Raw genomic sequence first — 23,648 nt, 5'->3', positions numbered from 1 at the left:
ACTCCCCTATCTGTTTTTAAAGGTATCTGTGAACAACAGATGCATATCTGTATTCCCAGTCATGTGAAATCCATAGATTAGGGCCCAATTTATTTATTTCAATTGACTGATTTCCTTATATGAACTGTAACTCAGTAAAATCGTTGAAATTGTTGCATGTTGCGTTTACATTTTTGTTCAGTATGCATGCACTATACGTTGTGTTCTTGTGGACTCAGACTAACACAGTTCTTTACGGATAGACATGCTGTAATAAAAAAAGACAATGTTTGTACAGTTATACACAAAAGACAATTAAGCAGAAAAGGAAACATACACTCAAATGTTTGCTTGTCTTTTATTTCATGATTAATATTCACATCACTAGATAACAATTAATCACAATGAACATCTCTTTCATACCAAATTACATCTCAAATCGAAGGGGAAACAATGAACTCCTATCTATGACAGATGTCTACAATCCATTGTCTTCTGCATGCTCTTATGGTGTGCACTATGGAGAATAATACACACTACAGGTGTGCTGTAAGATGAAGCACAGCTATGGGCTCCTTGATGCTTTACAGAAGCACACTACATAACACATGCCAAAAGACAGTTACTGTTAGTCTCACATGGGGGATGTGGGAGGGATGTCTGGATGACATTCAAGGGCTGTGTGTGTCAGGTGCTGCATTTGGGAGCATGACCTTCAACCTATCCTCACAATGCCTGGTTCCTGATTACAGTTGGGCACTCGGTCAGCTCACCAGTGACACAAAACATTTGGAAGAATAAGCATGAAACCGGATTATTCTTTGTTCCATGTAGATTTCTAACATATAGTGAGTACAGGCCTAAGTGTAAGAGGCAGATAAAAGTGTTAATTTATTCCTCTACAGAGTTGGAGTTGGTAATAGCACACCTTGACCAACCATTGAGATGCTAACCACCATTCCTACTGTCGAGTCAAATGTTGATTTAGGGCTCTATTCAATCAGAGGCGCTTTAGCCGACATCCGCATAGTGTCGGAGGTGGAACTGTGTTAGAGCTGTCAAATCCACAAGTGGCTCTCTTATACCTAAGGCGGACATTGCCATTGGCTGCACGGTCAAATTATTAATAGAAATCCCATGCAGCATTGTTTACAACTTCAAACACTGGAATGTGATGTAATCTACACCTCGATTAGGATGATGGAAATCCTCATTTTGTTGAATGATTTTTTTATTTGAGCGTAATTATTTTTATATATATTATACATGTTCTCACTCTGAACTTCTAATGCGAGTGGGGGGTGTGGGTGTGGCTTCCTGATTATGATTGCAAGAGCAGCTGGTCAATAATTTGACAGCTCCAACCCAGTTTCCTTCTCCGACACCACCAAAACATTCGCTATGCAGGTGTCTGCTTTCGCTGGTTAACGCTTGATCTGATTGAATCTAGGCCTTAGTATGTGTCCTATTGTGATTTTTAAAACAAAACAAAAAGTTCATACATATGATATTCATGTCTTGCATCTTTAATACATTACATTTTAAAAACATTCTTGTACTTCAGCCCTTTCTGAAAAAGGCAGACTCCAGAAAGAAAACACTCTCTGAAAATGGGTTCATGGATGTGAAATACATTTGTCAACATCCATAAAGACCCTAATATCAATACCTATTTGTTTTCTTGTGGTGATAAAAACATGTGGTTGTCTATTTACAAACGACTGTGTGAAGACTGGTGAAAGGATGGCGTTGCAAGCAGTGGTTAAGCGTTGGAAAGGTGAGTGTTAATAAACGTGACGTCTAACAGGCACAAGGAGAACAGACAGAGTGAGTGATCATCGTCCCAAAGCGCGACACCAAAGTCCACTAACGTGACCAGTGAGCAAGGTTACCAGCAAGGAGACTAAAAGACAAATCTGTTCATCCAATCATGCCAACAGTTCTAACATACTGTAGAGCTCAAACATAAAATGTACATACCACTGTGCATTCAAAGTGCTTTCATCAGTGTAAGACTTATGCTTCAGGAAGAATTCAATTCATTCCAGTTTTTTAACTAACCATGGGAATCTTGGGGGGAAAGAATACTTGTAAATATCATAAGGTGCTTTTTCTTTCATTCTCGATATTTTGATATCTTGCTCTTTGATTATCTCTGCCATTGACGATCCCTATTATTTCCTCCACTGCAGTACACACACTCAAATAGATTCAGATTACACCTTACTGACATCAAGCAGCATCATATCATTACAGTACATAACAATAACTCAAAATAAAAGGGTTTTAGGGTGGGACATAAAGATAATTTTTTGGGAACTATACACCTGTTACAGTTCAGCCACAGATTTTGACTAACCCAAGATATACCACCGATGTTGTTTCCAATGAGAGCAAATGAAGCATATTGAGCAGAACAAGCAAAGAGCTGGGCAGAGCTAAGCACGAATTAGCGAGATCCTATTGGCGCGTTCGAGCATGTATTTGCATATTTCCGTTAGAGAACTCCTACTCTGTGAATTTGCGATTGTGCAATTACTCAATTTGCCCTTGTAATCCTTCTAAACAATGCCATTTATTTTTTAGAAAGGGTGAAGTCTAAAAAAAACTTTGTCTACTCTGTTCTTAACAGATGTTAGTTTTGGGAACAGAAAACTGTATTGAGATTGAATGTTTCATCTATGACAAAATTAGCAGGTTTCATCTAGCTCCATATTCTCCCACTTCCTGCCACTGGACTTCCTCTCATCACAATATTTGGTGGTGAGAAGAAGTTATAAAGGGATGGTTCAGATTTATACATCCTGTGAGAGATCTGGTTCTATCTGTGGTTCAGCCTTGAGAATCTACAAGGCACAATTACACATTAATATCTGGGGCCCTTATCCCTCTAGTTGGAGGTGCCATTTTTGTACTCTAAGAGCCAAACTACCAGTATTTTAAAGGCAATGGGGTGCCCTCGACCTTGATCCAGCAACACACCACTAATCTGACAAACTCCACAGACATGCCTAAATGTTGATCACAACATACTACACACACACACTGAATCCTAATTCATAGTCATGTAATGTTATACAATTCCACCAACCTCTTTACAGAACCGACAGCAAGTTAATCTGAGTAATTAGCTTATTTGTTTAAAAAAAAAAAAAAATGCTCCAATAAGCAATTGTGCGCTATTGTTACACAATAATGTCACTTTTCACAGTGGAACCAATAGCATAAGCAGCCATTCAAATGAATTCATATTTAACAGTGGAGTAGTTGAGAAGACTGAAAATATACAATTGTCACATTGGAGATCAATTTATGACTGTCTTTGTTCGTCACAAACTTCTCCTGATATTGACTTAAAATTGTGAATATATTGTTAAATGTATCTATCTAAATCTTGCTTTCCTTCAAAATGGCTTTCTATTCGTCTTCCCTGTCCCAACGATTTGACCAACACTACAGAGACTTGATCACTGGGGGACAACACAAACAGCATTGGAGTATCTTCACTCTCCTGGTGCAATCATAAGCCTTTCCTCACTCTGTTTGCTGCCTCTTGCTTACTATTTTGTCCTGTCCCAGGCATCCAGTCTCTTTGCACAGACCCTGCGGGGGTTTGTCTCTCTCTCTCTCTCTCTGACTGTACCTTACTGTAGTACACATGTGCGGTGATGTGTGTGTATGAGAAAGTTGTATCCTCAGCAAAGACCACTCACTGTATTGCTTTCAGAGAGATGTAACAGTAAAAGGAAAAAGGGTATATTATGATGAAACGACATAACAACACATCAGCTCATTGTTACAATAATTTACGAAAACACAATACAGATTTTTTTAAAGAGATGTTAAATATCCTACTGTTTGAAACAGCCTACTAGTTTCTTGTTGTTGAGAGTGCTGTGGGGGAATCACAAGTTTACAAAGGGTTATCTAGACATACTGGATTGGTTAAGAGAGGGAGTGGCATATTAGCCCCTGTTCATTGGGATGACATGACAATCCCACATGCTCACAATAAGGGGTGCTTCACTAATCGCCATTGTATAATGTACTGTATACAACTCAAGTGAAATCTGGGGTCCCAACAGTACAAGGGGAGTTATGCTCATCCAGAGAGATAGGTACAGTAAGGAAGGTGTTACGTCTAGGGTAAGGCCTGTCACATAGATTGTGATGGTCTGACGTAAAAGACATACTAATATACAGTGTAACAGTGAAGGTGTTTGTGATTTGCATCGAGGTGGCACTACGTATAAGAACAGAAATTATAGGCTGGAACAAAAGAAGCCGGCAGTATAATAAGTTTCACTCTGCGCTGACATAACTTTAACAGAACACTGAGGGTCTAGATTCTAGAACATTCACTCTGAGGTCATACTACTCCCCTTATATCACAGCAAGTTAAGCCAGGGCAATTCAGAAGAGACCAAAACCCACTGTACAGTAAGAGCTTGTCTATCTATCTGAACTCTGGTCTCTATACTTTAATACTGGCTCCTCTGAGACCAGAAGACTAGGACAGATATTCCACAAGGACAGAGAGTAGTGATGAGATACAGTATGGTAAAAGGAGAGGTAAAAGGTCAAATGAAGGTGCTGGAGGAAGTTGGAATGTGCTAAAGAAGTCCCTGTCCTGCTAGCATTCAGTAGTTGTCCCCCTGCCTCATGTCTGGGTGACGAGGGTCTGGGTTGGAGCTGGAGGGTGTGGAGGAGAAAGCTGGCGGACCCCAGAGAAACACTGTGAGAGGTGCTGCGATGAGGGTGAGGGGTGGCTGCCAATCGGGGTGGGCCGGGAGATGATGTCGGCGCCGTGGTTCGTGCGAGCCCGTGCACACTTGCGAAAGCTCAGCTTGTAAGACTCAATCTGCTGGCAGATAAACAGAGTGGGACACAGGAAGCAATGGAGAAAAGGGGAGCAAAATAAGAGGAGAAAGAGTAGAGGGAGTTAACTGGTTAGATTAATGGCATCAAATAACATACACATTTTTTGAATACACTATTTGCAGGAGGCAAAAAACTTGCCTACTTCACAACAATCAGTTATCTATAATCTGAGCACTCAGCAGTGACATGAAACCCAATAAGTAATGCGAGACAGGCAACAGAGGTAATCTCAAAGTTAATGCTCTGAGTGCATGACAGAGAAAGTGAGATTTCAGAAAGACCACAGGTTGTTTGTTGAGGCAAGAGGCACCTACTTGTCTCAGGGATGCGTTTGTCCATGCCTATCGGGTCTCGCAGCCCATCACCCCCAAAGGGATTAGGGTGAGGTGTGGCCTCCTTATGTCCGTTCTCCTTAGCCATACTTCTTGCCCCTGTGGCTGGAGCTCCACCAGGGGGAGATGTTTTCCCCCCAGCCTGGAAATACGTGAGCAGTAGGGTTTAGACATGAGAATCAGACTCACACTGAAGTAAATGACCATAATAATATGTTAATTAAAAAAGTGTGTATGAATTCCTATAAGTTCAATGATCTTTTCATTACAGGTTGTGTTGCTAATGAAAGACTGGGTATTCATTAATGCCATCTAGTGGACAAACAGGTTAAAGCACAATGACGCAACTTGTTTTAAAAGGATGAAATTGCTCTCTGTATGTAGTCAACCAGCATGTTCAAATGAGACGTTTCCACCACAACAACCTCAAACATCCTGTCTTTGTGTGTTGCGCAATAAATAATGACTTTAGAACTTTAAGCTTTCGGAAATGTATTTGAATAAAACCTTCAAGACCAAATCCTGGTTAGGTAAAACATGTAAATAACTACGTGACTACAAGAGAATGGTGACCTTACCTTGTTTTGTCCATCCTCTGCCTCAAGGCCAATATTGTCCATTGACCCCACCTTGGGCTTGCCATTACCATTGGCCTTAGCCTCAATCTTCACATCTCCACCCCCTGTAGTGGACACACCTTAGTGGCGTGAGAAGGTAAGTCATTTGATATAGGAGGCTTCCCAAATGGAACCCTATTACCTATATGGTCCACTCTTTTTGAGCAGGCCTAATGAGACTCTGGTCAAAAGTAGTGTACTATGTAGGGGATAGGGTGCCATTTGGGATGCAGTCTTCATTTCCAAAATCATCAGATGTCTACCTGGCTTGTGCTTGATGTTGTCCTTAGAGCCACACTTGGAGGTCACTTTGCTCAAGTCCACCTTCTTATGCTGAATCTGGACCTGAATGCACCCAAACAACACAACACAAATGTTGAAGTATGAATGGCAAAGATGAAACAACACCCAATCTGAAATTCTCACACAATGCCTTGAATCACTTTCACCCATCAGTATAACACTGATTATGAAATTTTAGTAGTCTACTGTAAAGTGGAGAAGTGGGTATTTTAAGTATCCATTTAAATTGATTTTGTTTTCACTAAATAAGGAAATGTAATACTTGTTGCAATGTAAAAGAGAGTGAAAGAGACAGAGGCAGATAGAAAGCTAGTATCTCTTCAGCTGGTTAGCTGGGTGAGACAGTTTGCACAAACAGCACAGCATTCGGACCTCACATTATAACTTAGGCTGGCCAATGGGGCTGACCATAGAATTAGAATGACTAGAACGTTAGGACATTACTCTGTTAGAAATGGGGCGGACTTCCTTTTAGTCCAATCGAACATGTTAGTGGGATATGGGGAACGAGGCAGCAGCCACATGGGAGCCCCATGTGTTGTACTTACATTCCCTCCACCAGGGACATGCTTGATATTATCCTTGGAGCCACAGCGGGAGGTGATATGGCTGAAGTCCAGTTTTTTGTGGACTATCATAACCTACAAAGAAGCACAGTAGCAGTGGGAACGGTTCACTACGGTGAGTCTAGAATTAGTGGAGGGTGGTGGAGAAGCAGCCAGGATGAAAAGTGAAAGCAATCTAAAAAGCATACAGTATGTTGTTAACTCATTCTTACACATAGTAAGTAAAACCAGTCACACAACAGTCAGAATGCTGGCTGGTCAGTATTTACATACAAATTAGCTCAACTATCATCCAATTCTAGATGTGGCTGATCAAAGTAGATAACTATTGCAGTGTTTATGAACAAAAATAATATACGCACGCACGCACGCACGCACACACACACACACACACACACACACACACACACACACACACACACACACACACACACACACTAGCCAGCCAGCCAGCCATCTCTTCCCTGATATCAATTTCTGATTTCAAAACACCGTCACTTTGCGAAGGAACCGACCTGCAGTTCAAAAACCTTGAATGAAAAGCAGTAATCTGTTTTCACCATTAATTTTTTGCTTGGTATACTGAGATGCCTGGTGTTTAAATTAGTTTGAGGCTCTGTGACGCAGGTAGCATCTCAGACGGGCTGAGTCACCCTCTAAAACACTAGCCCACAGCCAAGGTCTGTTATTTCCAACTGCTTGCTCACACTGCCTCAAGCTCAGATCTTACTGAACTCAACTCACAGGTGTTGGACAACCAGAGGCTTCTCTGCTATATCACTCAGCTGATGAGAAGACAGAAGCAAGTGCTTCCCACATTTCCCCCCAAAATGACATCTGATGACGTTGAATCAACATGGAAAACTGACTGAATTTGCAAAAAGTTGTGTATTTTTTCACCCATCTGTTAACCTAAATCCAATGACATTTTTTGTTGATTTCACATTGAAATTCACGTTAGTTGACATCTCAATTTAAATCAAAACTAGACGTTGAAAGTATGTCTGTGCCCAGTGGGTTGTTTCTGAATTGCTTATCTTACCATTATAATCCTTCATTGAATCATACTGATATGACTTTAAAAATGGTTTAGGGTAAATTACGTAAAAGTAAACCCAGATGAATAAGAGCAGTGGTGTTGGTTACACTATGAACCTAAAAGCCTTCCAGGGCCTCTCAAATACTCAAGCTCAGGGACCTTTGAAATGTACCAGGTGTGAGGACCAGCGCAGGACAATGGTCACTGTGGTGTTATTTCACGAGGAGGTTCATTAGGTTTCTGTGCCAAATAACTGGGATGGGTAGTGCCATGATTGTAGAGGTTAGATGGATGACGGCAAGGTCAATTCCTGTCTGTCTGTTTTTCTATCTGTCAGTTAAGCTGCGCATTTCAGGGGAGACAGAGACTTGGAGTACACTGTCCACAACTATTCACATGTTATACCGGAAAGCAACAGTCTATCATGAAGAGGAAGAAAAGGTGAGGATGTGCATGACTGGGAGTATGTTAGACTGGGAGTATGCTAGACTGGGAGTGTGTTATACTGGGAGTATGTTAGACTGGGAGTGTGTTAGACTGGGAGTGTGTTAGACTGGGAGTGTGTTAGACTGGGAGTGTGTTAGACTGGGAGTGTGTTAGACTGGGAGTGTGTTAGACTGGGAGTGTGCGATGTGTCTGTATGTGTTTGTGTGTGTACAGATAGGTTCAAATAGTCAGTGGACAAAAAAGGTCCACTTATGTCATTTCCTTCAGTGTGATATTGAAGGAGAGAGAGTGGTTGAGCACATGGGTGAGAATGAGCAAGGGGTGTGTGATGATGGCGATGGTAGGGACTCACCTTGCCCTGGCCGTCTTTGGATTGGGAACCCCCCGCCGTGGAGACCTGAGGGGAGACAACCACCCCTGGGTCAATATCAGGAGACAAGGCTGCCCTGGGCCCTGGGTCAGTACCACCAGTCAGGGCTCAGGATAATGTGGTGTGGTGTACGGATGGAACTGCTCTGCTTTAAGGCTACAACACCGGTCTGTGTGACTGACAGGTTTCAAACCCAGGTCTCCTGCATCCCAGAAGAGTGCATTGGCTCGAAACAATGTGTTGAGAATTTGTTTTTATGGAGACCCCCTTTTGCATACATCACTGTGACAGGTAAACTTTTGTGGATGGACACTGTCACAACCTATGAGTGAAGGGAGCTGTCAGTTGTAATGTAGAGAGATGAGAGAGAGAAAAAAGAGAGATAAGAGAGAAAATAAAAAGTTACGGAGAGGATAAGAGAGAAATAAAGGGGAGAGAACAGAGAGAGAAACAGAAAGGCATAAGTAGGGGTAGCATGCATTGTGCCACTATTTAGTTGAGAAAGCCATAAATGTTGGTAATGACTAATGAGAGGGTGGTATAAGACCGTGTTATATGGTAGCAGTGGAGAGGTGAGGAGGTTTTTGATAATAAGGAATTTGTATGATGTTGAATGAGAATTTGCTTGTGACAAAACCCCTGCCTTGAATGGCATTTGACAGCATTGAAGGCATGATAGATCTGTCAACACACAAACGTCTACGTCTGATGTCGGTCCACTTAAATATGCCTCTTTCCCAAAGCTTTCATGTACAGTACATCTCTACCCCACGTTAGCGCACCTTGCCACCGGTAGACTGGTACTTCATGTTGTCTGTGGAGCCGATCTTGGAGCGCACATTCTTCAGGTCCGGCAGGGGTGCGTTGATGGGCCTGGGAGTCCTAGGAGCTCTGGGTACAGGTGGCTTCCTCTCCATAGCCGTCTGCTTGGGCACCGGGGGTTTGGTGATGCGTCGGCGAGGTTGCTCCCCGTTGGTTGCAGGAGTGCTTGGAGCAGTAGCAGAAGTGTGAGGTACCCTGGGCTTGGCTGGGGCGGTGATAGAAATAGACAAAGGGCATGAGGAACCATACCCTCTAAGGGCTGGAGCTGAGCACACACACAAACAATAACAACAATGATTCACTAGGGAACAATGGGCTGGAAGCTAACTAGTCCCCAGGGGAGAGGATAAGGAACCACACTACTACTAACTACAGACAGTAGATACTGTGGTCTCTGGTAGTGGGTTTTCCAAGGCTGTGTCAGCAGCCTCTGATTCGATGACTAATGAATATCTCAGAGGAGGACGTGACGGGCCTGAGGCGTCAGTCAGTGTTTTCAGGAACTGGAGCTACTGTTGAGACTAAGTGTCCATCTCCCTCTATGTCCCTGTCTGTCTCCTAGCATCACTTACCCACTGCACTTGTCTCTCTCTGTGTAGTCATAACGACACTGTCAAGAGAGATTATAACAGACGACACTTGTCTGTCCTTACAATTTCAAAGAACACATTCAACTCCAGGGTATTTTAGTTGTATAATGAGATACTTGGGTTAGATTGTGCATGTTGCCTCGTTGTTACCTGGTGTTGTCTTCAGCGTAGTAGGCTTCTTCATGTCACCTGGCTTGATATCAGTCTTGGGAACTGTAGGGTAGAGAACATAACCAAGCTCCCCTTACATGATTGAGACTAGTGGACATTGTATTCATTTAGTGATGACTAAGGAATTCTGACGTTGGCTTTTTGAATATCACCATCATCAAGAATAAAGTACCTTACAGCATGTCAGCTTGCACTATACAGTTAGGAGTTGGTGCTCACCTGTGTTGCGGCGCAGAGAGGGGGCATTAGCAGAGGGGCGTGGACCAGCAGGTTTAGTAGTGGCGGTAGTAGAGGAACTGTTGTTATTGGCCGTGCCGTTGGCCTTTGGCACAGGAGGACGTCTGTCAGAAGTGCCGTTTTCCGGAGTCTGAGTAAGCAAACAGGAAATCAGAGAAGGGTGTGGTGTGGAAGAGAGCGCTGGACATAGAGAGGGTTGGTTGGGAGAGGCAACTAGAGGTGTAAGGGAGATGGAGAAGGCTGAGGGAAAAGTTAGATAGGTGTGTGATAAAAAACACACCAAATGGAAGTTGATTAAGCAATTATGGGAGTAAAGATTGGAAACAGAAAGGAGATATTGGAAATGCATGCTGGGATCTTCAGGGAGGTTATAGAAAATATTCAGCTGGTAGGACTAAATGGTGAAGAGACCGGACAGAGGTTAAAGTGGTCCACAAACTGTGAGTGAGAGTCAGAAGGTGGACACTGGACAGTTATATAGCAGAGCCAAACAAAGGGAAGGGGGACAAGGTGCCAACCACAAGAGGGAAGGCCAGTGAGCACAGACAGGAGTGAGGGAAGTGGGAGTGGGAGGGACTCACCTTGAACTTGGTGGCTGTAGGGGTTTGACTGTTAGCGGCAGTTGGCCGCTTGGTGCCAGCTGTGGGAGTGGTTGCCTTGGTAACAGGACTTTTTTTATTGGCAGAACTGGAGGTGGGGGCGGAACGTTTTAGGGGGGCAGCTGCATCCCCAGTGGACAGAGAGGTGGGCCGTGTTTTGACAGAGTTTGGTTTGGTTGACCCAACAGCAGGCTGTACAACAACGTCACACGATGAAGGAAAAAATAAGAAAACCAAAAGCATACAACAGAGGACAGGCAGCATGGTAAAGCAGCAGAGGACAGGCAGCATGGTAAAGCAGCAGAGGACAGGCAGCATGGTAAAGCAGCAGAGGACAGGCAGCATGGTAAAGCAGCAGAGGACAGGCAGCATGGTAAAGCAACAGAGGACAGGCAGCATGGTAAAGCAGCAGAGGACAGGCAGCATGGTAAAGCAGCAGAGGACAGGCAGCATGGTAAAGCAGCAGAGGACAGGCAGCATGGTAAAGCAGCAGAGGACAGGCAGCATGGTAAAGCAGCAGAGGACAGGCAGCATGGTAAAGCAGCAGAGGACAGGCAGCATGGTAAAGCAGCAGAGGACAGGCAGCATGGTAAAGCAACAGAGGACAGGCAGCATGGTAAAGCAGCAGAGGACAGGCAGCATGGTAAAGCAACATAGGACAGGCAGCATGGTAAAGCAACATAGGACAGGCAGCATGGTAAAGCAGCAGAGGACAGGCAGCATGGTAAAGCAGCAGAGGACAGGCAGCATGGTAAAGCAGCAGAGGACAGGCAGCATGGTAAAGCAACAGAGGACAGGCAGCATGGTAAAGCAACAGAGGACAGGCAGCATGGTAAAGCAGCAGAGGACATGCAGCATGGCAAAGCAACAGAGGACAGGCAGCATGTTAAAGCAGTAGAGGACATGCAGCATGTTACATTATCAGAGGACAGGCAGCATGGCAAAGCAACAGAGGACAGGCAGCATGTTACATTATCAGAGAACAGGCAGCATGGTAAAGCAGCAGAGGACAGGCAGCATGTTACATTAGCAGAGGACACACAGCATGGTAAAGCAGCAGAGAACAGGCAGCATGGTAAAGCAGCAGAGGACAGGCAGCATGGTAAAGCAGCAGAGGACAGGCAGCATGGTAAAGCAGCAGAGGACAGGCAGCATGGTAAAGCAGCAGAGGACAGGCAGCATGGTAAAGCAGCAGAGGACAGGCAGCATGGTAAAGCAGCAGAGGACAGGCAGCATGGTAAAGCAGCAGAGGACAGGCAGCATGGTAAACAAAGGCAGCATGGTAAGGCAGCAGAGGACAGGCAGCATGGTAAAGCAGCAGAGGACAGGCAGCATGGTAAAGCAGCAGAGGACAGGCAGCATGGTAAAGCAGCAGAGGCTGCATTCACTATAAACCACAAATCATAATCAAACCAGGAGCATCAGCAGAGTAAGTTCTAGTAGCGGGCTAGATAACCCTTTTACATTTGAAATAGCACATAAGCGCGCACACACACGCACACACACACACACACACGCACACACACACACACACACACACACACTAGAGATGGCAGTGACAGTTGCAGAAGCAGCTTGCACTGAAATGAATGGTAACATTGTCCCAGCCTTTCCCTGACCTACCTTGGCCTTACTGTCTGGGCTGGTGAGGTCCTGCTTGCTTCCGATGGTTGTTGGGGACTTTGCAGTACCTTTCCCAGCCTTTTCATTCTTCTGAACTTTAACCATCTTGTCCGTTTTCTCTCCATTTTCTTTCTTCTCCATCTTCTCATCTTTGTTGGTCTTCTCTGGCTTGTCCACTTTTTCATTTTTAACATTTTTCTCTGTCTTATCAATCTTCTCTTCATCTTTGAGGATCTCAGATTTGTTTGTCTTGTCAGCATTGACTTTCTTAGATTGATCTTCTTTCTCTTTATTCTCCATCTTCTCCATCTTGTCCGACTTCTCGGTCTTATCAAACATGTTCAAGTTATCCATCTTGGGGACGAAATCAGCCTTCTCTTGTTTGTCCTTATTTTCTGCTTTCACTGTAGAGAGACAAAAATACACATATATTGATATATAGAGAAAACCCACAATACTGTATGTCATGAAATAAGACCAGAATTTATCTGAGGATCAAATACAGGTAGAGAAACCTTTCATAGCGCCAGTGTTGCTTTCAGCCATGAGCGAGAGCATATCTGTTTCAAATCATGGGAAACTGTGCTCAGATGGAAGCTGACAACATGGTTCATGGCTTTCAACTATCCACAACACTAAATTACCATATGTTCCTTGACATTTGCGACACCCAGTGTTGTCGTTGAGGAGGGGATGAAGGGCGTGAAACCGTCAATGATCTGACATATCAGTTCACTTTATGTTCCACTGACAAACAGCAATGTGTGTTATTAACCGAACCACAGATTCAGACTGGCTTTAGCTTCAAAATCTAGCTTCAACAATACATCCAAAGAATGCCACCACTGTACATGGACAACAGCACTCGGTACAGATCTGCAATCTTAAGTTGATTACTCTGCTAATGCAGAGAGCTTTCCTGCGCAGCAGGAAATGCACAATTCTAGTGTATTCAAGGTTTAAAAAGGCTTCTAATTTTATCTTTAAAATGTCAGATTTGATTTGCCCTGACGAAAAATGTAACAACGCCTACAAAAATGTCCATTAATAATAATCCGCATAATAATTCCCATTTCCTGTTCCTGCAGGATTATTTTCCTACTGTGAGAAGCAGGGTCAAATGAAGAAGTGCATCTGTATATATTGCTGCTATTCAAACAAGCAGCTAAATGTCAACCCTCTAAAATTCTTTGATAGATCTTAATCACAACAGAACACCGTCGCTGGTGAGGAAATGAGAGTTAGTAGACTACAGTGACCATGGCATGCTGGTGTGGAGTCTGGGCAGGGCGACAGAAAGTCACAGAGCCCAGGGTCGAGCTGGACAGACAGAACAGCACATTGTTGGCATGGGCTCCTTATGTAACCCAGCTTCAGTGACCTCTACAGAGAGAGAGTATTCATCCTAAATGGCACTCTATTCCCTATGGAGGGGACTACGTTTGACCAAGTCAGAGTATTGCCCTACTTAGAGAATAGGGTGCCATTTGGAATACATCATGAGAGAGGAAAACCAATGTGCCAAAGAGATGAGGAAATGTGCCACAAATTAAGCTGGGTAAAAAGAAGACCCACTGCCGCAATGAAAGAATCTGCTTTTCAATGAAAATTCTGACCAATTAGTTGACTAGAGCATCCATTTTTCAAAAGAGAGTGATGGCAAATGGATTGTACATTTTTGACAGATAGATACCATTTGAACTTGTCAAACCAGATCATATTTGTCACAATGGTACAGAAACATGAGCCAATTGCAAAATCTATCAAATCATTAAGACTAAATCAGAATGGCCTTGTTGTTCTAATGGCTGGCTTTAGGAGCCCTGGTTCCAGTAACTGTCATACACTATAGCCTCTAGTATAGAGCTGTTCTGTATGTCTGGCCAGTGGTGTAAACATACACTATAGACTCTAGTATAGAGCTGTTCTATATGCCTGGCCAGTGGTGTAAACATACACTATAGACTCTAGTATAGAGCTGTTCTATATGCCTGGCCAGTGGTGTAAACACACACTATAGACTCTAGTATAGAGCTGTTCTATATGCCTGGCCAGTGGTGTAAACACACACTATAGACTCTAGTATAGAGCTGTTCTGTATGCCTGGCCTGTGGTATAAACATACACTATAGACTCTAGTATAGAGCTGTTCTATATGCCTGGCCAGTGGTGTAAACATACACTATAGAATCTAGTATAGAGCTGTTCTGTATGTCTGGCCAGTGGTGTAAACATACACTATAGACTCTAGTATAGAGCTGTTCTATATGTCTGGCCAGTGGCGTAAACACAGTGTCACATAAGGTAGAGAATGACTAACACACAGGGACATGATGGAGCAGGTGCTCATGATATTTCACTGCAGGCGACCAGCATCACACACCAGACACCCACATGAATATACAAACATACGCATTCACCCACACACACACCCACCCACACACACACACACACTATATGAAGTGAGGATGCATATCTGTCGCCAGAATTTGTCAAATGTGGAACTGTACAGTTTGTCTTTGAATGACCATGCATTGAAGAAAGGCAGAGGGATTATTTTCCGATGACCTTCATTCATGAGGTAGAAATATTACAGCAAGATCATACTGCCAGGCAGCTATACTACATGACCAAAAGTAATGCAGTGCTCGCCAAACATCTCATTCTAAAATCATGGACATTGTTAATACGGAGTTGGTCACCCCCTTTGCTGCTATAACAACCTCCACTCTTCTGGGCAGGCTTTCCACTAGATGTTGGAACATTGCTGCGGGGACTTGTTTCCATTCAGCCACAAGAGCATTAGTGAGGTCTGGCACTGATGTTCGGTGATTAGGCCTGGCTCACCGTTGGCGTTCCAATTCATCCCAAAGGTGTTCGATGGGGTTGAGGTCAGGGCTCTATGCAGGCCAGTCAAGTTCTTCCACACCAATCTCAACAAACCATTTCTGTATGGACCTCGCTTTGTGCACGGGGGCATTGTCATGCTGAAACAGGAAAGGGCCTTCCCCAAACTGTTGCCACAAAGTTGTAAGCACAGAATCATCTAGAATGTCATTGTATGCTGTGGCGTTAAGATTTCCCTTCACTGGAACTAAGTGGACTCGGCCGAACCATGAAAAACTGCCCCAGACCATTATTCCTCCTCCACAAAACTTTACAGTTGGCACTATGCATTGGGGCAGGTAGTGTTCTCCTGGCATCTGCCAAGTCCAATGGCGGTGAGCTTTACACCACTCCAGCCAATGCTTGGCATTGCGAATGGTGATCTTAGGCTTGTGTGCGGCTGCTTGGCCATGGAAACCCATTGCATGATGCTCCCAACAAACAGTTCTTATGTTAAAGTTGCTTCCAGAGGCAGTTTGGAACTCGGTAGTGAGTGTTGCAACCGAGGACAGACGATTTTTACGCACTATGCACTTCAGCGGTCCCGTTCTGTGAGCTTGTGTGGCCTACCACTTCGAGGCTGAGCCGTTGTAGATTCTAAACTTTTCCACTTCACAATAACAGCACATACAGCTGACAGGGGCAGAAATTTGACAAACTGACTTGTTGGAAAGGTGGCATCCTATGATGGTGCCGCGCTGAAAGTCACTGAGTATGTATGGCCGTTCTACTGCCAATGTTTGTCTATGGATATTGCATGGCTGTGTGCTAGAATTTATACACCTGTCAGCAACGGGTGCGACTGAAATAGCCGAATCCACTAATTTGAACATTTGAACTGCTAGCTCCCTACTGTTGCTAATTGAAAGATGCAGATATATATAGCCTTTTCATGATGGCGTATTTATGCGATACATAGTGATAGGCTAGCTGTAGATGAAAGAGAGCTCTAATACAGTGTTGGAGATGTCAGCTATTAACTTGATTACTCTTTTGTCGCAAATAATTTTTCTGATGCATCAGGAAATTCAACTGAGCCTCGTGAGTGGCTGAAAATGAGCAGTTCTCTTTCTCTCCATGAGGGGGCAGTGCATTCATTGGGATCAGGATTTGCTATCAAAATAATGTTCTCTCTCTCAATTGCTAGGTCCTATTACTGCTATATTCCAATGCACAAAACATTATAAAAAAATTCAGTTATAGATATCAACAACCGTCATTTTATATAGCTTAATAGCACAAGATAGATATTGGTCTCCACTAGGCTACGACGTACATGTATATCCTAAAGTTACGAATTAACTGTCAAAATTGAGTTCAAATCGTAGGCACATAGAGGCCTACCGTGTCGGTTGGATTCTGGCCCATGCCCTCCTGGCAGAAATAACTACATCTCCCGATTGACTTGGTGTATATAGTTACCCGTGTCCTGCTTGCAACCAAAGTATTTCATGACTAAATTTGCTCTCATGTACTGAACAAGCTTATGAATGTTGGGAGGTTAATCTCCTTGGGAATGACTTACTTTGTAAAATGGACTGTGTTTTAAGGACTCGTGCACAGATACAGGAAAACCAATAAACTTAAAAAAAAAAATGTTTTTAACATTTATTCAAAATTACAAGTGTTGATGTCTCCACATGTTTCTGGTTTTGAGGCTTGGGCATCTGGTGACTGCAGTTCATCTGTCTAATCCCCTGCAAGGAGAGAGAAAGGAATCAATAATATTACAATGCTGTATTCATTTAATTGATATATTCCTGTTTGATATGCATTCATATAATTATAGTCAACAAAAATATAAACGCAACATGCAATAATTTCAATGATTTTACTGAGTTACAGTTCATATAAGGAGATCAGCCAATTTAAATAAATTCATTAGGCCCAATCTATGGATTTCACATCACTCGGCATAGGCCAACCCACTTGGGAGCCAGGCCCACCCACTGGGGAACCAGGCCCACCCACTGGGGAACCAGGCCCAGCCAATTAAAATGTGTTTTTTTCCCCCACAAAAGGGCTATATTACAGACAGAAATACTCCTCAGTTTCATCAGCTGACCAGTTAGTTGATTGGTCTCAGACAATCCTGCAGGTGAAGAAGCTGGATGTGGAGGTCCTGGGCTGGCGTGGTTACACGTGGTCTGCGGTTGTGAGGCCGGTTGGACGTACTGCCAAATTCTCTAAAATGACGTTGGAAAAGGCTTATGGTAGAGAAATAAACATTAAATTCTCTGGAAACAGCTCTGGGGGACATTCCTGCAGTGAGCATGCCAATTGCGCGCTCCCTCAAAACTTGAGACATCTGTGGCATTGTGTTGTGCGAAAAAACTGCACATTTTAAAGTGGCCTTTATAATGTTCATGCTGTTTAATCAGCTTCTTGATATGCCACACCTCTCAGGTGGATGGATTATCTTGGCAAAGGAGAAATGCTCACTAACAGGGATGTAAACAAATTTGTGCACAACATTTGAGAGAAATACTTTTTTTGTGTGTATGGAACATTTCTGGGATCTTTTATTTCAGCTCATGAAACATGGGACCAACACTTTACATGTTGCATCTACATTTTTGTTCAGTATATATTGGCCCTGTTATCCTTCATCACATGCCAGAATTAGTTTTGTATCCAATGCACTTAGCTTATGTAAGGGAGTGTAGACTAGGCCTTCTAATCGAGTTAGATTGAATCATATCACCTTTGAATACTAGTAATCAATTAATATAAACCCATTTTATCTTGAACATTGGTGTAAATTTATAATATGCACTGGTGTGATAGTTGTTAATTAATCACAATGCAGGCCTAATCATTAGAAGAAAAACATATCTAATGAAATATTAGCTTCACAGTGAAACACCACTATTCTGGCTATTAATCATTCTTAAACAGTCAGTAAAATAGCTTATTTAGCTATGTCAAAAAAGTCATGGACTGTATATTATTATGCATGCAAGCTTACCTGTCATATTCACAATGATGGAGCAGCAGACCAAAAAATGTGCGAGAGGAGGACCCTATACTGTAGGATAATTATTCTAGTCGGTGTCAACTTCATTCATTAACAGGTAATGAGGAGATCGATTCTGTTACTTGTTTACTTCTTATTTGTGTCAGAGATCTCCATTTTGGGATAGGTCACTGAATTGTTAGCACTAGTTGCTCACGGTGCTACAGTGGCTACAAACGTACGGCGCTGGGCGAATGTCAATACGTTATCATGTGATGCTGCCTTCAAATCCTGTGCCAACTGGAGAAGTGCTCCCTACTAAGGTAGATGCCTTTGGAGGCAGGTAGGCAGCAGGCAGCTGCCTTTAGTATGTTAAATAATCACAGTAGGCTACACCAAAATTAGTTTCCATGTCAAAATAGTTGCGCAAACACATGATGCTCCGAGCGAAAGCGTGCTGCTCAGATCACTGCACTACGGCAGGTCACAATACTTAAGCAAGCCGTGAGAATACTTGATGATACTTGATGGTATGAGGTCAGTTAGTTTGCAGATCCTTCCTCAAACCATCGTCCCTAGGTATGGAACTGCATTGTATAGCCTACAAACACCGTTTCCAGCTGCCCCCTGGCGGCGATTGTAAATATTCAATATTCATTCAAATCCTCCTGCTGCAGGATTATTTTCCTCCTGCGATGAAATGGGTCATATTAAGATCTGACATCTGTATATACTGCAAGCAAAATGGCCTCAGGCTCCAGACTGCCTTGCCTGTCTGGTGTTACTGAATCTAAGTGTGTCTATGAATAACATGGAGTAGTCATGCAATCTGAAAGCATCCACAGGAGTCCCCACATAGCACCACTAGAAATGACTACTCTCTGTTTAAATGAATACCCAGACTCAATTTCAAATCAACTACACACCCTTCCCTTAGTGCTAGCCAATCGATGGAGTGCCACTTGATGTGATGCATCACTAAACACAGTCATTTGAAGATGGGGGTTTGAGAGGGTAAACGAACCTCAGTATTTCAATAGACGCTCATATATTTTGAGGAACTTGACTCTTCAATGATGGTATTCAGGTGCCTTTGACATTTTGTCAAAACAAAAGGTAGACAAAACAATAGATGTAAAAATGCCCTTTATATTATTCTTTCTGAATTTGTAATTGTGCTGCTATCTTTAAACCAACGTTTTTTGAGAAGCAAATCATCCTAGTGTAAATATACCAAAAACCCTATTTCAAGCTGGTGAATCTTTTTTTTTTTTAACATCAATTCTTCTTTTGGCTTCCTCCATTTTGTCTTTCAGCACTCAATCATAGTCGATGAAACAAACAACTATTCCAGCCTAGACAAATACCACTGCCCACTGATCACAAATAAACCTGTACTCCCAAATCTATAAACTTAAATGACTGTAGACCAGTAGATACATGACCAATGAGAGATAGGGGAACTAAGTCAATGATGAGCAACATGTTATAACAAATGAATGACAGCTGTTCCAAACACAGAGGAATAGGCCTCAAATAATAGTCACCTACCATCCATGGAGCTTTTGGTATTGATGTTGAAGGGTCTTCCAGTGAGGGGAACCGGCAGTAGGACACTCTCACTCTGGCTCTGTGACATCCCATTACCAGTACCCCTCCTGGGGGGAGGGGAGTTGGGGGCCCTGACAGGGCTCAGTGGGGACAGAGGAGAGAGTGTGGGTGACACAGTCTTTCTCTCCTCCCCCACTGTCAGAGAGCGTTGGACCGCTGAATGTGGAGACTTGGACCCCATAACGTTACTTCCAGGTGAGGGCAGGTCCACCAGACCGCCAGGCTGCCCTGGGTACTGGGAAAAGTCCAAGCTACCTGGCACAGACAGGTGGGAGCAGTCAGACATAGCGCGCCTCACGGCTTTGTGTTGTTGCTCGGTACCTCCTCCTCGAGGTAAAGTAGGCCCCATGTCCTCGTCACTGTCCTCTGAGAATCCTGACACGGTGCAGTCTCCACCCTTAGAGTAGTTGTCGTTGACAACACCAATGACACAGTAGTTGGCTACAGGTGCAGGTGCAGCAGGAACAGTCTGAACAGCAGGCTTGAGGCCTGTTTGGGGCAGCCCAGGGAAGGAGGGATTCCTTACGCAATTGTCCACATTCTGTGTGTTAGGGAATGGTGAGGCATCCTGCTGTATAGCAGGGGACCCTAGCGGGGCTGCGGCTCCATTGGCCCTGTGTTTTTGTCCTGGGGTGGAGAGGAGTATCCCGGGTGAGGCTGGAGAGGACGAGGAGGAGAGGGGACTTGTGGGGCTCTCCCCGGCGCTGCCCAAACCGAAAGACGGCCCGAGTCCGACACCCATCCTCCCTGGCACCTTGAGGTCAGACGACTCCACCTTGAACCCTGATCCAGATGGTCCATCAAAGAGGCTTGAGAGCTTGTCCTCGTCGGTTAGCCTGGGTGCCCCTGGGCTGCCACCGAAACCATGTGGTCCCATCTGGTCTGGCTGCCGGTCCCAGCCCTGAAGGGCCTGCTGAGGAGACGCCATAGAGACAGAGGGCACCTTGCCCAGCTCAGTGTACTCACAGCGCTGTCCACCACCACCACCCTGCTGCTGATTGGAGAGAGAAGACATCCTCACCTCTCTCTCTCGATCTCTCTCTCTCTCTGCTGCTTCCTTTTGATGGATACTCTTTATTCTTCTAGACAGCTAAATAAACAAATCTTCCCTTGGCAGTAAGGAAGGCTGGTAATGTACTATATCTGTGTTATATGGTGCGTCTGTGAAGCGTAGTCTATGTGTGCGAGGGTAGTAATTGTGTGTTTCTCTCTGTGTCTGTGCTCTGAACTGATCAGATGAGTCTCTGAGGATGAACTGAATGCTGCTCCCTCTCTCTCCCTCTCCTTCCCTCTCTCCATTTCTCCCTCTCTCTGACATCACAGCCCTAACAGAGCTTTGGTCACATGACTCCACGGAACATATCCCTATTTGCGAGAGCAGATTCTCGACTCATGCCTCCCACCAGTAAGCTCAGTCAAACACACACACCCACCCACACACACCCACCCACACGCACCCACACACACACAAATTAACGTCACGTACCCAGAAATGTACGTCATTGACACGCAAATACTAATACACACACCCTCCCTTGGTGTCCTATAAACCGCAGTTCTGACTCGTCATTTACAGGCAGCTTGGCATTAGAGTAGAAACTTAGAAAACAGAGAGAGTAGCTTTGGGGGATACAGTGCCTCAGTTTCCACAGCCATTCTACTTGAATGAATGTGTCCTCTCTGTAACAGCATCCATTACTGCTACACATCTCTCCATGGTTCTGGTGGTAAAATGTGCTTTTCCATGCTGTTCTGTCATCTCCAATTCTTCCCCCTATCACCCTGCTCCATGCCCACTACTGTACTCACTGCCCCTCTCCGCCACCCTGCCTTCCTGCCCCCATCAGGGGCCCTGGTTGTACATCTCTGGCTCCTGGCCCTGGACCCTTTGGCTCTTTTGTTTATTGTGTTTTGTTTGTGCACTTGGTTGCGGACACTGTGTTCCTCCCCTCTGCTGTAGCCACATGCGATGGGCTACTCTGTTAGGAAGGTATTGAATGACTGGCCTCAAAAAAGAGTATGTGATAACTCTCCATTGACATAGTGGTTAGTGCATTGGGCCAGTAACTGAAAGGACGCTGATTTGAATACCCTTTACCGACAAGGTTAAAAATCTGTCAATGTTCCCTCGAGCAAGTCACTTAACCCTAATTTGCTCCAGGGGTGCCGTACTACTATGGATGACCTTGTAAAACAACACGTTTCACCTATGCGGTGTATGTGACAATTAAAAACATATTTTATCTTTACCCTTCAAAACCACAAACATCCACCTCATCTCTGAACTGAATTCACACCCACCCACGTTCTTCACACAAACACTGTGTCGAAACGTTCCCTCCAACCTCACTGATTCAGTCCTGGACTAGATACTAGAACCCCTCCCTCTTGGCAATTATGGTGGAAGGCAGGCAGTGATTATTCAAGCCTTGATGACACCCCCTTGCCCCCATCCCACCTCCAGCCCCATGAGGACTGGGGCCAAATAAAACATCATTAAATATAAATGAATGAAGATTAGGTAATCGCCCCCAAAACAGTCCCCCATTTACTGTAGGAGGGGATAACAAGGGGAATGAGCACAGTACAGTGAGGTTGATGTTGATGAGGTTGTGCAAAGCAGGTCATCAAAGCAAAGGGTGGCTACTTTTAAGAATCTAAGATCTAAAATATATTTAGATTTGTTTAACACGTGTTATTTCATGTCTTCACTATTATTCTACAACGTAGAAAATAGTAAAAATAAAGAGAAATCCTTGAATGAGTAGGTGTGTCTAAACGTTTTACTGGTATTGTATATAGTTACCAAACAGCAGTGTTTTCTACAACCCGATACAGACACAGTTATGGAAAACTCACACAACACAATGCAACGGTCAACAACAACCACAGTCAGCCACTGACAGCCAAATCCCAAAAACAGAGTTTTTCTCTCTGTTCATTAGACCATGGTAACGGGACTGCTTCTCATGAATGGACATTGTTATGCAAGACCCATGTCCAACATATTCTGTCTGTTTATGTTTACATCTCTCACAGAAATATTACTTTAGCTTTAACGACACTCATAATCCATGTTGTTTTCTTCTCCTAATCATAGACACATAAAGGTCTGTCCAAACAAACATTGCACAAATCATTTCAGTTCAAAGCAAAGTACAATACTTCACTGCAGGGAACGAAAAATGGTCTTGCGGGAAATGGACCCCAATTATAATAGCATGTTCCAGTGTACCACTCTATGTGATATGTCTGTGTCCAGTGTGAATGAATATTGCTTTGTTGAATGTTAGCATACCAGTATAAGAAACAATTATACTGAGCACCATCACCCAACCTCGTCTCAGAGCATTTCGTAGTTGTCCGTGATGTAAATCCGGGACACTCCATTTAGTATGATATATTACATTTTGTATGGTATGTATTAATTTGTGGATGTTCATCACCCAGTTTTGTATGATATGTTACGAATTACAATTTGTATTATATGTTACGAATTTGCAAAAATGTACAATATGTTTACAAATTTGCAAAACGTATGATATGTTACGAATTCTAGCTAGGTGGTTAGCTGGCTAACTTTAGCTAGGCTGTGGGTTAGGGTCAGGGTTAGGGTTAA

General features: G+C 43.7%; 1 protein-coding gene across 7 annotated transcripts in view; it reads right to left on the bottom strand.

Moving 5' to 3' along the window:
- Positions 1-323: 323 nt before the first annotated feature.
- LOC106569204 (microtubule-associated protein 4-like) overlaps positions 324-23,648 on the bottom strand; it is a 70,011-nt gene continuing 46,686 nt past the window's right edge. The window contains exons 7-17 of one of the 7 annotated variants that reach the window (XM_045694141.1): positions 12,577-12,980; positions 10,936-11,145; positions 10,337-10,484; positions 10,097-10,159; positions 9,317-9,561; positions 8,517-8,561; positions 6,661-6,753; positions 6,073-6,154; positions 5,771-5,889; positions 5,175-5,334; positions 324-4,843 (exon numbers count right to left, since the gene is read on the bottom strand). In XM_045694141.1, the coding sequence (XP_045550097.1) occupies positions 4,836-4,843; positions 5,175-5,334; positions 5,771-5,889; positions 6,073-6,154; positions 6,661-6,753; positions 8,517-8,561; positions 9,317-9,561; positions 10,097-10,159; positions 10,337-10,484; positions 10,936-11,145; positions 12,577-12,980 (1,577 nt within the window). In that variant the 3' untranslated portion in view covers positions 324-4,835. The remainder of the gene's footprint in view (positions 4,844-5,174; positions 5,335-5,770; positions 5,890-6,072; positions 6,155-6,660; positions 6,754-8,516; positions 8,562-9,316; positions 9,562-10,096; positions 10,160-10,336; positions 10,485-10,935; positions 11,146-12,576; positions 12,981-23,648) is intronic. The other 6 variants (XM_014140322.2, XM_014140323.2, XM_014140324.2 and 3 more) reach the window with 6 other exon arrangements.

This window comes from Salmo salar, chromosome ssa14 (genome assembly GCF_905237065.1).
Source record: "Salmo salar chromosome ssa14, Ssal_v3.1, whole genome shotgun sequence".
NCBI classification, from domain to species: domain Eukaryota; kingdom Metazoa; phylum Chordata; class Actinopteri; order Salmoniformes; family Salmonidae; genus Salmo; species Salmo salar.
The sequence above is the reverse complement of the archived record's forward strand: the minus strand, read 5'-3'. Positions and strand labels throughout refer to the sequence as shown.